Source organism: Lissotriton vulgaris, chromosome 2_1, assembly GCF_964263255.1.
Source record: "Lissotriton vulgaris chromosome 2_1, aLisVul1.2, whole genome shotgun sequence".
Classification (NCBI taxonomy): domain Eukaryota; kingdom Metazoa; phylum Chordata; class Amphibia; order Caudata; family Salamandridae; genus Lissotriton; species Lissotriton vulgaris.
The window spans coordinates 774,320,441-774,337,707 of NC_141687.1; the positions used below are offsets into that span (position 1 = coordinate 774,320,441).

General features: G+C 39.7%; 1 protein-coding gene across 4 annotated transcripts in view; it reads left to right on the plus strand.

Moving 5' to 3' along the window:
• DYNC1I2 (dynein cytoplasmic 1 intermediate chain 2) overlaps nucleotides 1-17,267 on the plus strand; it is a 476,044-nt gene that overhangs the window by 220,028 nt on the left and 238,749 nt on the right. For all 4 annotated transcript variants that reach the window (XM_086956121.1, XM_086956122.1, XM_086956123.1 and 1 more), the window contains one exon: nucleotides 3,588-3,703. In XM_086956121.1, the coding sequence (XP_086812247.1) occupies nucleotides 3,588-3,703 (116 nt within the window). The remainder of the gene's footprint in view (nucleotides 1-3,587; nucleotides 3,704-17,267) is intronic.

Genomic DNA, 17,267 nt, shown 5'->3' on the forward strand with positions numbered 1-17,267 from the left:
ACATAGGAGGCTGGAATCCAGATATATTCTTCTACTTGATTCCAAGGCTCCAAATGGCTTGAACGCAGACAAAGCCCTTAGTGTGCACCTTTAATTATGCCCTGAAGCTCATTGTAGTCCCTCGAGAGCACAAACCCACTCCTCCAGAACATTACTTACTTTATGTATTTTTATTCACTTTATTCACTACCACGAACAGGAGAGTGTAGATATAACTTTGTAGTCGGCTAGTGCTTTGTCAATTTATAGTAATAACATTACTGATACCAGACAAGAACCACCTGACAGCCAGTTCCATGACGTGATTAAGGTTGATGCTAATGGATATGGTTTGCAAGGGCACTAGTCCCTCAATAGTAACAATTGGCTAAACCAGGTTACCACCATTAGTCAGTTCATCCCGACAGGGCTATTTCCATAGAAATCGAGGCCTGACTAATGTTACAATGCCTGCGCATTTATGCGCCGTATTCAAATATTGTATCCTTTAACAATCATTTACAGTATTGCCCTATACCACACTGGGCGTCTGAACTAACATAACACATATCATTCTTCAATTAACAAGATTCTTGTTTAGAAATACACTGCTCAAAAACAAACTTGCAGTATGACTTACTTTGCACTACGAAGCCGACCCCAAAACACACCTTGCCATGGGAAATGTTATTATTTGTTTGTTATGTGTTTTACTATACATTGTGCAACTTAACATGTATAGCGCCACAACATTCTATTTTCAACATATGAATTTAATATGTTTCTAATGCAAAAAAATGTCCATGTTGATAAATCGGTAAAAGACAGACTCTTAGAGCTGTCATGTCACAATATAGGTAACGATACATAACTCTTCTATGTTTATGTGTTAGAATGTTACCATGGCAACCCACTCTCTCACCACGTACCCAATCACTTACTTTTTTATATATATATATCCTAGTCACTGTGTTTGTATTGTTGTGAGCAAGGCGGTTTTGCCGCCGAAACGCGTCAAACCATCCTTAAGGAATAAAACATTCTTTTCCTTGAAACACGATCCCACGGTGTCAGCGCCTGTTTGTATAAAAACGAATCCAGGATTGGAAACTATATATATATATATATATCTATCTATATATATCTATCTATATATATCTATCTATATATATCTATCTATATATATCTATATATATATATCTATATATATATTTCTATATATTTATTTATATATATATATATATATATATATATATATATATATATATATATATATATATATATCGCTCGTCAATTCCCAGCTGGTCCCCAGGAATGAAAACAGCACTCGGGAGGTTCTTCGTCACAGAGTTAGTTTATTCTCAGAAAAAGCTACACCACAGACGCGTTTCGGCGATCTGCCTTCTTCAGTGTGTGTGTCCACACGCACAACCCAGGTACATATATATCAACATCTAATTTGTGTAAGGGTGACATCACGGTAGTGGGCATAGACAGAGGACTATAACCCTCCCATCAACTGCGAGCTCCATTTTGTAGTGGTAAATATAAACCATAATACAAAACACATACAGTGTAACATTATGCAACCTACATATAGGTACAAACGCCATAGTGGAAGATATAATTCATCACTGTGCGGAAAATGCACATAACATACAGCCGTGTATATATATATGTGTGTGTATATATATATATATATATATACACACACACATACACACACACTACAAGTGTATTGAAGAATGAGTGGCTGTATGATGGCCTGTATGGATGATTTAGTAGGTGCATGACTGACTGTATAAGTGAGTGATTAAACTTTTCTTACTGAATGCATGGGTTAGTGACTAAACTGTGTGAATTTCTATCAGTGTGTCAGTTGGTGCCTAAGCGACTGCATGGGTTGGTGAGTAGCTACATGAGTGACTATATGGGTTATTGATTGATTGTCTGAGTATCTGTAGGGGTGCCTGAGTGTCTGGGTGGGGGGTATGTGACTTTGTGCATAGATGTGTGAGTGGGTGATTCACTGGGTGTATGGGTTCAAGAGTGCGTCTGTGAATGGCTGTATGGGTGGGTGAGTGTGTATATGGGTGTGTTGGTGAGTGTTTAGATGTCTCAGTGGTACATGTGTGAGTAACTCCATATGTGAAAGGCAGTAAATGTGAGTGTTGGACTATATAAATGACTATATGTGAGAGTTAGTGATTGTGAGAGAGGCTGTATGGATGAGTGTGTGCTTGTGTTGGTGATTGTATAAGAGAGTAAGTATGTGTTAGTATCTATGAATAAGTGAGGCGAGGTGTGAATAATTGTGTATGTGAGTAAATGGGAGTGTGATTTATTCTTTGCATGACTATGTGTGTGAGTAACTATGGGTGAGTAGCGGTGTGTGAGTGTATGTATAGGTGTATGAGTGCATATGATAGTGCTGTATTGATGAGTGACTACATGTATGAGTGACTGTATGGGTGAATAAGTAGATGTGTGTGTAGACCTAGCAATCAGTGAGTGGGTATGTAGTAACTGGTATTGGTGTGTCTTTGGTTTCGAAAATGGTAGTCTGTATTTTAGAGTGGGTGTATCAAAGTTTATATTGGGGTGTGAGGAGGTGCATAAGATTATCACATGGGAAATGTCATGAGTGATGTCACAGACCATGTCATGAGTGATGTAAAATGTGATGTCATCAGCAGTGCATTGCGGGGGTGCGAGTTCTAGTATCCTCAACTTACTATAAGGGTCGAAGTTCTCTGGTTTTGTACGACTGAAATCTCCAACTAACTATAACTTCCCTGAAACCTGTTTTTTCCAGTGAAAAAAATAATATATATATATATATATATATATATATATATATATATATATATATATATATATATATATATATATATATATATATATATATATATATATATATATATATATATATATATATATATATATATATATATATATATATATATATATATATATATATATATATATATATATATATATATATATATATATATATATATATATATATATATATATATATATATATATATATATATATATATATATATATATATATATATATATATATATATATATATATATATATATATATATATACACATACACATATACATACACTCTTCGTCCAAAATCTCCCATGCATTACCAACGCCCATGGGTCTTTGGCTAATTCACTGCCAGGAATAGTCCTAAACTGGGTCCCTTCCCTAATTTTACTGAATGGAAAGCCTTGGCAGGCTTTTTTTTTACATTGTCATATGATGCAAAGTTCACAGGTTGCCCATGAAAGGGGGCCTGTGAACTAACCAAATGTGGGTAAAAAAGCTCAAGCCATTGTTTTTTTTTGGTATTGCTACTTTTAAACGGTTTGTTAAATTTGTCTTTATGCATGTCTTTGTTTTCAGAAATAAGATTACTAACTTGTAAAAAATATAATTTGCTTTTTATTGATACTTGCTTATGAATTATGCAAGATATTTTCCAGCAATTCACTATTTACTTGGGTGTACTTTCAAATGTGCTTAATAGAAATGCAAAACCATGAGCAAAATAAAATGTTTTCTTCTTTTCTTTCTGTTTTGGTGCAGACGAGGGCAGGTTAAACTTGCAATGGCCAAAATCACTCAAGTTGACTTCCCACCTAAAGAAATTGTAACGTACACCAAAGAAACACAAACACCGGTTGTGGCTCAACAGAAGGAAGGTAATCCGATCATCAGTAAATGGAAATATTTCTCTTCTTAATTGTCAATACTGATGTTGGCAGTAGAAACATGTATTTATTCATATCTATTTGAAGAAATCAGTACTGGCCCATCCCCTGATGTTCATTCTAAGTATTTGGGGTCAGCCCATTCAGTTCAAACTAGTTGAACACATAAAACATTAATCTCATTTCACTTAACAACCTATATGCCGAGTTTCCTATACAGTGAGTTACTTTTTTGTAGACTTTGTAAACACATGAGTAAAAAGAGCGCATGATGAAGCTTGTTTTGTGCATGGATTCCACTTCCCTTCAGGTCACCATCAACAGGGTTTCCTGTCCTAGACTTTTGTCTGATAGCCTAGCACAGTCTGGGTATTGTAGCCTTGTTTTCATTCTATTGAACTAACTTAACACCTGACATAATGATTTGCAGGTGAAAGGTTCAGGACTGGGTGGGGGGCATGATTGCAATGTAGTGGTATGCTCCCTGGGAATAGTGGTAGCAATAGTAACATTGCTACTACTGAATATAGCAATAAGGCCATTAGTAGTATCGGTGTTATCATTAGTATAAATAACAGTAGACTCGATAATAGTAGTGTATGCACTATGTTTAGCACTTGTAGTATTTGCAGCTGTGCAAGTTGTAGTGCTGGTAGTAGTAACAGTCAAAGAAGTCCTAGCTGTAATAGTAGCAGCCTCGGTGCATAATGTGCTATTTGTACTAGTTACTGGCCTTAGTTGCAGCACAATTAATAGTATTTTTCAGAGTAGTACATATAGTAATTTTGTTATCAATAGCACTACCCATTGTACTACTATCAGCAGAACTACTACCAGTAGTAGTCATAGTATTGATAGTAATAGTGGTAAGTATGGTATTATTAGTAGTGCCTCTGAGAAGCAAAGAACTAGTAGCATCAGTAGCCTAAGGGAAATATGTACTAAATGAAGAGCTAAAGGTGTTACTCTCAATGGTAGTGACTGAGTACTACTTTATATAGAATTACATGCTTAATTCATATTTCCATCTTTCATTTTATGTTTAAATCTATTTATTAACAGTATCAAGTAGATAAACACAACAACCCCCTGGTAAGAACACCAACAAAATGCCAGCCAGACCATAAAAATAAAGAGGTTAGTTGCTCTCCAAGGGGATTAAAGTGCTATGGAATCCAGGTATCCCCTTTCCCAATTTTACAATTCCAAGACATTTACATTGGCTCTTTTGTGTGCTCTGCAAGAGAGTGGGAGGCAGAGAGTCGCCTGGGACTTGATGGAGGAATATTAATTTGCCCTGTCGCCAGGATGTATACAGTGCAACCATATATTTAGTCATACAAACAGACGTAACGGACCTGGAATGGTCTTGCTAAGTCGACCTGAGAGAATTGATATTTAGCTCTATGTTCTGTCTTTAGTTGAACTGGATAGCCTCCCTAAAGCTAATGCACTTGTGCCAGAAATTACCTATTGATAGAGATCAGTGCTCTCTTTTTGGCCTAAGTGTTGGGGTTTAAAACTGGGAAGAATAGTAGTCTTGTTATTACAATTTTCCCCTGCACAGTAGTTTGAAATATCTGACCTCTTAGCGCTGCTGAAAAACCCACCACCATTACCATGCCACCAATGCATTCTCCAGTTGTCACTAATTTGGGGTATGGTCTACGTGCCTTCACAACCATCATGCTCTCCAACCCTTTATACCTCTAGAAACTCACCTAGAACCTTTAAAGCATCCAAAGATGGTTGCCCATCCTAATATTATCCAGCATCTCAAAACGGCCTTCTGCCTTCACCAAGGCACCTGCAGCATTTCTCCTGAAGGATTCCAAAACCATGACTCCATATTAAGCAGCCTCTGTCACATCATTCTCCAACTCTCATATATCACTCCCTACCTCTTCCTGCTTTTTTTCAACCCTCAAAGCTGCCATTCAGCCCTCTAGTTTCTGTTCTGTTCCAGAAACAGCCAAATAGCACTCATGATAGTTGTTTTTTGGCCAGATTTAAAAACCATGAAACTAAAAGTCAGACAAGCAGAAACTGTGATTGAAATACTCATCACTCGCAGGAAACTATGATTGAATTACTCACCAGGCTCTAAATATCATTTAGAGACACAACGTACACTGCAGAGTTTCATTCAGGAGCCATCACGTAATAAATGGGGTTTAACTGTAGCATCCACAGTCTCCCAAAAATCATTGAATACTTGGATTTGACCGTGTACACTGAAAGCAATAAACTACATAGCAAAATCCATTCTAAACAAACCGCATTCAATTAAATTCTACATACTACCAGCTGTCACCCTAGAACTAATATTTTAAATATTCCAAGGGGGGAATACACGAGAGCAAGGAGAAACTGTAGCAAAAATGAATACTTCATACAAAGGTCTGAGGAAATTACCACTAGACTAAGCAATATAGGATACGACTTGTCTTCCTCGTCCAAAAACTTGCAAGAAGTTCAACAGATAAACTGAATGAACCTATTACGAGACTCCAAAAAGATTAAGAGCTCCTAACCTCAGATTTGATTTACTACTGAATATAACAATGGTCATCATTACATTAGGGAAATATTGCAGACACGTTGGTCATTATTAATTAACAATCTTCAACTTCAAGATGGTATTAAGGAGTATTCTAAGATGAGTTTCAAAAGAGAACCTATTCTGTGATGAGACTGTCAATCGTTTTTCTCAGATGAGAGAAATAAATGAGGTACATTTCTGGACAACCCCAGATGCTTTTTCACACGTAAAAATGGTTTTGCTGGCAAACTGAGAAAGAACAAAACAATAAAATCAAAAATTAGTTGACCTAGATATCATGTTAAAGATTGGATAAACTGTGAAAGTACATTAGTCGGATACAATATTACATGCCCCTGCAAAAAAAAAAACCATATCAGTGCAACCATCAGACTACTTAAAAAACAGGATTCAAGTGCAATACAGAAATGTACAAAACCTTACTGTTGGTTGAACATTATGTGGACCACCATCCGCATCAACAAACTTTTACGTTCCATCGAATTAAAAAATCAAAAAACATCTTTAAGAAGGCAATCAAGAACTGATTCTTCGTAGACGGGAGAGTGCACTAAAATTCTATTTTGATAGAGTAAGACTGGGCCTGAAACAAAGTTAGTGAGTTACAGACGTGGTTGCTTTGATTTACCATCTCAGTCAAGACTCATTGATCTGGGATATGATGATTTAATTCTTAAGATAAAAGTATGGATTTTGTATTCATCTGAATCAATCTATATTGCTGAACTCAGTATGCATATGAGAACTTATAACAATGTATATAACTAAAAAATTAAGAGCTATTTATTTGGAGATGCTACATGTATATTATTATCAGCCTTTTTTCTATTCCAGTTTGCTTTAACTGTAGTAATTCTCTAAATTGTTTTATAGACATGCAATAGGATCACATAAGGCACAATGCCAGCACCTGCTCCAGAGCAGGGCTAACACTCAAAGGATATTGTAGAGACCACTCAGGTATACCTCCAAATGACTCATTAAGTTCCTAATGATGTAAACATCTTTAGAACACAACAATAAAAGATGGAGCCCAGACTGTCCCAAGGTCACTCAGAGGCCCAGAAACCTACAACGACCATCTACACAGTGAACTACAAAACTTTATTCAACACTGGTATGTCCGGGGAAAACAACCACTTTGGCCGATAAATGTAATTCTATTGAAAAGTCTTTTCATTCTTGTTTTTCTTACTTTCGGACCATTACACATGTAAATTTAATCATTCTGCCTCTAGACATTTAGTCTGACTAAGTAACACGTTTTTCGTATGCTCAGACACTTGATAGTTGTTCTGGACCTCATCCATTTCTAAAATATCTCCCAATAAGGCACTGATTCTAAAACTGATGTATGTAATAATATACTCAAAGTATATTACTTTGTAGATGGTACTAAAATCGCTACCTTTGCTTTGAGAGATTCATAAATAACAGAACATTTTAAGATGGTGCCAGCCCAAAAATATGTTAGTCCCCATGTCATGCGTAGACACGGAAACAAATGAGGGACTAGGTATTCAAGACAGGCTTCTATAAAAATGACGTCCAAAGATAACACTGGTAGCGCACCCTCATGGACTGCAGTGACCGCATTGGAGCTAAAGGCAGCTTGGCCTACATGAGGTAAGCTCAAGTAACTTTCTGTTCATTGGCAGACTCATGTCATTGGTTCCTGTTTGCACAGAGCTGGATTTTAACAAGTTACCGCAACTTTTAGATGACCTAAACTAGATTGTATTGAAATGTCTTAAGGACAAATCTAGGAGCTAAGGAATTTATTTTAATACTCGTATCAAGTTAGCATTTTTCATTTTAACTGGTTAATTGCTTTTCCAGAACCTTGTGATAATTAGGCATATTCGTATATCCATGATAATTAATAAGCTCCCAGTAACATCTTCTATTTTGCAATCCCTTGTTATTTGTTCCTGCTTGCACAGAGCTTGTTTCTAATAAGTTATAGTAAACGTTCTGTTACCTAAAGTATTTGGAAATGGTTTAGGAGCCAAGTATCATTTGATACTTCAATCAAGATAATTCTTATCCACTGCACTTTTTGACTTCTATTCCAGAGTCATACATGTAAGCGCATAAATCAAACCTTAATTAATAGCAATTTCCAGGATCATCATTATTACGGGAGCGAGTGGCTATTGCAATTGGCATTTTCAAGGTATCACTGCAATATTCATTCCAGTGCATGTTAATACTTCCACTTAATTAAGCAGCAATAAAATGAATACTTAGAAAAGCATACACCAATATCTCACTGTGATCTTTTTTTTATTCCTTCGCCAACCTCACATATAGACTTAGGACTAAATATAAGGTACACCACTTAGCTGGTTCTCTATCACAAGTGCAGTGTTATGAAACGGGTGCAGTTGACATCTGTATAGTATGTCACTGTCAAAAAGGTATGAAACACAAGAAGTACCAGGCTGTTCCTATTGAGAGTGGGGGTTTGGTGTAGGTGGCACACGTGCGTAGTGGGTATCCAATTTGTTGGATATAATGGCCTCACACACCCTTGCAGGTGTCATGCTTCATCATCGGCAATGCTCCTCGTTGGGTCGGCGGTGCAATACCCAACGGGCAACACCTCAAAGAGGAGCTCTTTGGCGGAGATCTTTTTCCAACTGCTGTATGGGTGAAGTGTGGGTGAGGGGCCAGTGCTATGTAGACGTTATTGGAGGTTAAAATTGGGGTAAAGAGTACCAGGATCAGGTTTATTCTAGCGGTCCCTTACTCCAAGTTAAAATAGAATGTAGAAAAGACTCGGAGGGAAATGATGCTCCCTGGTGCGAGTCTAGACTAGTGAATACATTAATAGGTCGACATGTTTCTCGCAGATTGTCTACTGACAAGCGATTCTTCAGGACCCAATATAAATAGAGAGTATGTGCTATTTCAAACTGTCTACAAAAAGCCTTTACTTTGCTACAGAACAGTATTCCTATGTGTGTAAAGGGTCAAAAGTACCTGTGTTGTGCTGTAATTGCCTATCAGAGTAGATGTAAGCTACAACAACAGCACCCGGCAGGTCGAGTTCCGGGTTCAACCTCTTAATTTTCAGGTTTGAAAGTCCTGTGTCTCCTCTGGTAGACCTACCCCTCTCTGCCGGGTCCAGGTCAGTAGACAATCTGCGAGAAACATGTCGACCTATTAATGTATTCACTAGTCTAGACGTGACCTTGACGACCACCGCTGCAACGACAGTTGTTTCACAATCAGTGGTAATCCAGTTGATGATCACTTCCATCTTACAGACGATATGGCCCAGTCAAAGAAGAAACAGTCAGTGGCACAGTCGACGCTGAATGAAAATTATGTTGCTATCAGAATAAGGTATTACCATGCCATTGATGCCATAACATACCTTACCTAATTTGGTGTCTCCTCTACCACCAAGCCAATTATGGGATGTTGAAGATTCAGATAATGATTGCCCCTGTGGTTCGCCCTACAGTCCATGGAGTATTTGCCTTCCATATATTCTCCCCCTCGTGCTGGCACACAAGAAACACATAAGCTTAGACCTATTCAGTACCTCTAAGAATATAGGCGTTTCAGGCTTGAAGAACAGTACCATGAGTAGATGGTATAATTTCTAAGGTCTTTCGTTAAAGACCTATGGTTTATGTCCGCTGAATATTACAAAAGGTTCCCAGAGCCTTCAAAGCCTAAAACAACCATTCTTACAACGTTAATCACCTAAAACTAAATAGTGTCCTTTAACAGTAGATGAAGAGTCCATTTGAACCCATACACAAAGCTGAACAGAAATATATTTCCTGGAAACTGGCATTACTGTCTGCATTAACATCTATAAGTCAAATTCAAACCTTTACTTTCAAAGAACCTTATATGCGGTTTAGAGATGATGGGCTCATATTAAAAACAAGAGTTCTATCAGAATTTCACTTGAAACTAACTTGTATTATTGTAGGCATTCTTCTAGAGTCCTAAAGATGTCACAGAAAAATCATTTCATACACTCAATATAAAAGGTGCCTTAAGTGTTATGTTAATAGAACTAAAAAGACTGATTAATTGGTGGTAGTTTATGGCATCCCTCATAAAGGTTTTACTCTTTTAAAACAAAACATAGCATCCTGAATTTCTGCAGCCATTGTGTTCTATCATCATAAAGCAGAAAGACCTTTGCAAGAGAAAGTGAGAGCACATTCTACAAGGAGTGTTACTACTACGGTTTTGTTTGCTGGTGTTTCTAAACAAGACATCTGTAGAACAGCAATGTGGAAGAATAGACACATGTTCACTCAGCATTACTGTTGGGTTTCAATAGTACAAAAAAAAGGAACAGTGGGACTGGTGGTTTCTACATCGTCATTTCTAATAAGATGATCCTTATCCTAAAGTCTGTGCCCACATCTGCAACAATGATTACAACATTGTTTGTAATATATTAAGTGCTTTTTCATTTTACAACAATGTGTGCATTAACAACTGGTTAGCAAGTTGTTTGACACATTCCAAGCCAATTTCAGATCCAATTGTGGTACTGGGGTAATTGTTCTTTACGTTTTTGATGATCTGCATAGACTAGTGGATAATGATGGCATCACTGCTGCTTTTTTAGTTTTGAGACCTTGAAAAGAATGCTTCCATTTTTAGAACTCTTGCCTCCACCTCCCAGGTGTTAATGCAGTGATCCAGACTAGAATTGATTATGGAAATGCCATTTACCTAGCCTCCCCAGCTAACTGTTCCAATGTCTCCAACTACCACAGAATGAATCAGCCTGTCACAAGTATGATGCTCCAGATGTGCTCATATTACTCCAGTTCTAATGTCACAGCACTGGTTCCCAGTCTGACCTGTAGATAGACTTTAAAATCTGTGGTTACCATAATCAAAGCTATCTACCAAAATACCTCAGCCATGCTGGCTTCTAAATTCTCATGGATGAGACCTGCTGTATGTCTGCGATCTGCAGGCCAGTTCCTTCGACAAATTTGCAAATCAAAAGTCTCTATGGAAAAAGAACATTCTTTGTTGCTGCCTATAGATTTTGGAATTAGCAGCCTCTGCACTCGGAACCCCGTCTTGTGTTGTTTAGAAAAATGATGAAAACTTGACTTTTTAATCAATAATATTCTACTTTGGTTTTATCTTAGTTATTCTTTCTTCACTGCTGTGCCTAAAGTCTAATTTTTGTAAGTTAACTGTAGCGCCAAGATGTTTACACTTATATTTGCTCACAAATGACATTAATATAACCTCATTGTACTGGTTATCTCATGAAGCTCCTAGAAGGTGTTGATGGCTCACCCAACTTTAACCCCAAATCATTTGGGGTTCTCTACTGTCTCACTCTTCTTGATGGTCCTATATGAAGCATCACATGGAGTAAAAAAATCCTCCTTCCACTTGTCCTAAGCAACCTTGTTGGCCTCTAGTGGTCGCCCACCAAGTATCAGAGATCAAGATTTCTCCTCCTCACCATCAAACAAGGCCTCATTGTTTTAGTGTCGCGAGCATGGGTCACAGTCAGCAACCTCCTAAAGATTTGGCTGCAGTGCTTTTGTCCCCAACAAACGTATGCCAGTAAGTAAAAATGTTTAATAGTAATACATTATTAAATACCTTATATCCAAACCAATAAATAATACTACATTCATAGTCATCACATTAAGTGTTAATTATAATGTGATACATAATCTCATCTGGATATAGTTTATCATTCGGTCATGGGTGAAGTAATGAGCATTGTTGATATAAATGTATGTGGTATTTATATACTGTGAACAGAGTTGAAAGGCATTGGAGGTCAGCACAGAGTCCATGGCACAGACAGGCTGTATGTGATTGGAGTTAGCTGGCTTCTAAGGGCAAATCGGACTGTCACTGCATCATTATGTAGTTTTCTTAAAATAGTTGTATTCCAGCTGTTTCACAAATTGTGTCTGTGTAATTGCAGTTCTTATGGCTATGGGGATACTGTTGACGATACTATGTGCATAGATGAAGTTCTGTTGCCTTGTTTTTTGATTTGTGTCCTACTTCTTCTCCTGTCTGATGATGTCCTAGTTGTGTATGTGCAGAGAGCCTCCAGAGATAATGAGCTTATCTGCCAGCTGCACAAGGGAGCCACTCCTAATGACTTTGCAGCTGACGCAGATGATTTTGAAGATTTGTGCTTTCAGTGGCAGCCAGTGGAAATGCATCAGAGTGGACCAGATGTAGCCAAATTCTCAGACCCTTGAGGTGGTGTGCTGCTGCTTGTAGGATGCCTCTATGGAGGCCACTGTGGAGCATGGCAATGCCACCATCCAGATGCAAAAGCATGAGGACTTGGATAGCAATTCTGAAGACACTTTCTGAGAGGAACAGTTTTACTTTCTAGAGAGTTGGTACGAGTCTGCCTTCATTTTTATGGTGATGTGTTCCTTGATACTGAGATCAGTGTCCAAGGTGAAGCCAAGAGATGTGGCAATGAATAAAAGTTGGAGTTCAAATCGTCCAGGTTCATGTTCAGCCAAGCTTGGATTAGTTGTTGCTTGTTGTTCTTGGCGAACAGTAGGGTTAAGCATTGGTTACGTTGCAAGCAGTGTTTTGAGATGTTTGATGACATGAGCTGAGGAGACCTTCATATACAGTTGTCTCATCAGCATATTGATGGAAGTCTGATGATATCTATGAGCATAGCCCGTAGAAAGTCAGTTAAAAAAATAGGGTTATTAGTAGAGCGGTGTGAGTACCCACCTCACCTAATAATCACAGTTAATGTCAGGGTGAACGACTAAAGTCACTAATTAAACCTGAGCTCAACCCCATGGTAGCTATAGAGTAAAATGCAATAAACAAAGTGACAAAATACAATATAGACATCTGGAGGTATGAATTTTTTAAGTTTTCAATAGAAATTGCACCAAGAGGCACAAATTACAGATGATAGTCAATGGTTGCGGTAGAACTCATCCTAGTCACAATTTTGACACCGGCCACAATGGAATGCAGGTTGGATACAGGACCAGATTCGTTCTGGTCAGAGTTTTCCTTCTTACTTTAGTCCTTTAAGTCACAATCCGCCATAGGAGTACACTTCTAAAGCCCCCAGGAGAAGCAGTTAGAGACTCACAGGATGGGAGGCAGATGCCAACAGGAGAGGCCAGGTTCCTGAGCCTAACCCTACCCACTCGGGGCATTTTCAATATGGCTGAAATCTTCAGCCACAGTAAATTTGGGCTTTGAGTGACGGAGTGCCTGTGGGAAGTGTACTATGGTAGTCCTTGTGTCCACCCACATCTGTGCCTAAAATCTGGTTTGAGGCCGGTCCCCTTTACTCACAACAACCTCAGAGACCGAATTCTGGTAGAACAACGTTGGGTTTTAAGTAACCAGACTTGGGATACACGAGAATTGTTTTGCTGCCCTATTTCCCTCCTTTGATGTGCACTCTAAATGTTATATGCAATCCCATTCGACCTGTCAGACAGGCTTCCACACTGTAATCCCAAAAGGGCCCTACTGTGGTTGGGGCCTGTCTGGCTGGAAGGCCAAAAGAAGTGCCATGCCCAGGTGTCAGCTAACATTTGAATGTGGTAGTGGAGGCCTCTTTGAAATGCACCGAAGTGTCAGATGAAAATCCCCAGCAGACTTCTACAGCAGAATGTGACGCTCAAGGAGGATTTGACACTTCATTTAAAAAATGATCCTTACACACCCACCCTGCCTATTCAGTCAGGTTCAGATGGGTTGCCTGTGCTCATTCACGTCAGCCTGTTGTTTGCTCGTGGCTACAAGTTCACACCACATTCATGCCTATTCAAATGATAATTACTCGCTGGCAGAAGTCAAGAGCAAAACGCAAATTTAGCTTCCAGAGACTTCAGACAGGACACAGTTAACTTTCTAAAGTCCTCTTTCCAAAACATGTATGACAAATCAGTCCAAAATAAAATTTGTATTTTTTTCCTAGCCACAGATTGAATTTATTAAAATGTATATTTTTTCTTATGCTTTACTAGGGAACAGCGAATCCTGCTACAGTGAAAACAAAATAGCTTTTAGGGCCTTTTTTCTGTAAGGACTTGTTTAACTTTAAACGTTTACATATCCCACATTTAAATGAAATGCACCTGCCTTTGGGCAGTAAGGACCACTTAGGGGTTACATATTAACATTTAAAAGGAAGGTTTAGGCCTGTTAAAAAGGAGCTATTTTGACAGGTTGAAATTGCAGTTTAGAAATATGCATCTAAGCTACAATGGTAGTCCTTTATGTAGGAGAGTAGGTTCTGCTTACTATGGTTACCCCCACTTTTTGCCGGTGTTTCACTGTTTTTCGACTTTAGTCTGGCTGGGGTCCTGCTAACCAGGACTCCCGCCTAGCTGCTTCCTCTCTAAATTGGGTGCATATCCATTAGGTACACTCCAGATTGGTTACTGGGTTACCCTTGTGAGTTCCTAGTATATGGTACCTTAGGTACTAAGGGCAAAGGTACCCCAGAGGCCTACCAGGGGCTGAAGCATGTATTATACCACCCCTGGGAAGCCTTCCAAAATGGCACCACAGGTCTGCTACTGCAGCCTGAGTACGGTGGTGCATGCACCCCTTACTGAGATATAGGTTACCAATATCTACCTTATATCACTGACACATATAAACCTATAAGTCACTCATATGGCAGGCCTTAACCTCTTCGCCGCTAATGACAAGGGTAACTCGTCATGGAGTTTCCATTGATTTCAATGGAAATTACATGGAAGAGCCAGAGGAGCCATAGCATCCAAGTGGTTAACAATCCTGAAGGCAGAGTGCTTGGTTTTGTGTGAGAGGGGGCCCATGCATGAGCAGGACCCCTCTGCAGCTTTCGGAATCACTTTTCTGTGGCTGTTCTGTGATGCAGCCAGACCATATACTCTTAAGAGCATTATAACCTTGCGGTTAATGCTAACTTTGGAATGACTGCATGGAAACATGTCGTGTTTAGTGTCAAACACTTTGGATTCCTACTCCCCTCCCCCCCCCTACCCCCACCCCCCAGTTCTGGCGGCAGGGGTAGAATTCTACCCTTCTAGAGGGAGAAGACATGTACATACTTACTTAACCGGTAATAGTTTAACAGAGCCCTGGCATCACAAAATGGGTGCTGCAGCCACAGACGCAAGTCTGATCTCCTACTGCTGGACGAAACTCCGGCAGGGGAGGCCTGGGCAATAGGTTTCTTGTCACAGTGAGGTGTTACCACCTCCCAGACAGGCTTTAGTGTATTGGGGCTGGGTGGGTGCATTCAGACAGTGCTTTTCAGACAGTGCTCTGGGCACACTTGGTGTCCCTGTGCATACCCCAGTTCAAACCGGTTGCAGGGGCCCCTGTTCTGGCACGAAACTGGACAAAGGGAAAGGGGTGTAACCCCCCCACCCTGGGTACTCCCATCGGTGGGACCCTAGAGTAAGTCCAACCCCTAAAACTAATATAAGTATAGGTACCCAGTCCATAGGACTTCAGATTACCCTGGACGAAACTCTGCAACATATATCCTGGAACTTCAACATTCTATTTCCACTAGAAGACGGAAGAATCTGAAGGCGAGCTCAGTCACTAACGAGCACCAACTCGAGCACCAATTGGTAATGTGAAGCGCCTGGTAAAGGGCTTCACCTTCTTTACTGCTTAACTTGCAAAATCTCTGAATTGCGTTTCATTTGTTTTTAATCACTATCGCCTCCGTTGTAATTTTAAAAACCTTTACTTTCCCTCATTACACAGCGCACTCTGAAACCGGCCACAGCATATTCCCCGGTCTACCACCATTTCTTCCGTTTGTGTGGAGAGATATTAAACGCTAAACCGGAAGTGCGGGCTGCTTCCACCACGCGCACTGGGGTCAGCAGTCTTGCTGCTGAAATAGTATAAAGTTGGTCAATGGCCCCGACGCGCAGCAGACGCGTCTGAAGGCGAGCTCAGTCACTAACGTGCACCAACTGGAGCACCAACTGGTAATGTGCAGCGCCTGGGAAAGGGCTTCACCTTCTTTACTGCTTAATTTGCAAAATCTCTGAATTACGTGTCATTTGTTTTTAATCACTATCGCCACAGCGTATTCCCCGGTCCACCACGGATTCTTCCGTTTGTGTGGAGGGATATTACACGCTAAACCGGAAGTGCGGGCTGTTTCCACCACGCGCACAGGAGTCAGCAGTCTTGCTGCTGAAATAGAATAAAGTTGGTCAATGGCCCGACGCGCAGTGGACGCTCGCAGCGGGCGCGCCAAAGGCAAGCCCATCTGCGCCCGTCCGCGCCTGGCCCGGGCCTAGGGCCAGAAACCCTCTTCCCTTGCTAAAACACACTGGTCCTCCTTTTAATTCAAAATTGAATACCAAGGCACATACAAACAGTTTCAAGTATACTGCTGAGCAATTAAAGGCCCTCCACATACCCCTGCATCCAAACTGTACTAGAGTACATTCACTAGGAAATTACGAACCATGCATAAACTGTGGCTTCTACTTTTCTTCCATTCCTGAAGCTAAGACTCAATCACCCTGCATCAACCCACCTTCTTCCAATACTAAATCCTTCTCTTTTATTAGTTATAATTATCGCTCTCTACCAAAACACAAATCTGACATTTTTGATCTACTAGTAAACGAAAAACCTGTTGCGATCTTCCTCACAGAGACCTGACTCCGTGAGCGCTCCGGTCCAGATATTGCTGCAGCATTGCCCACAAATTATGCCATAGTGAGAAAAGATTAAAGCGAAAAAATGGGAGGTGGGATAGCGGTCATCTTTAAGAAAGATCTCAAATGCAAATTTGACCATCTGCCCAGTCCACACTGTGAGGCCTGTCTTTTCAAGTTGACGCTATCCCCAAAATTCACCTTCTCAGGTATACTAGTATACCACGCCCCTACCTCTTCCTTATCATGGACTAGGACTTTTGCGGAATTCATAGCCCCTCTAGCCATGAAAGCTGCAAATTTCTCCCTCCTTGGAGACCTTAATCTCCATTTAGAA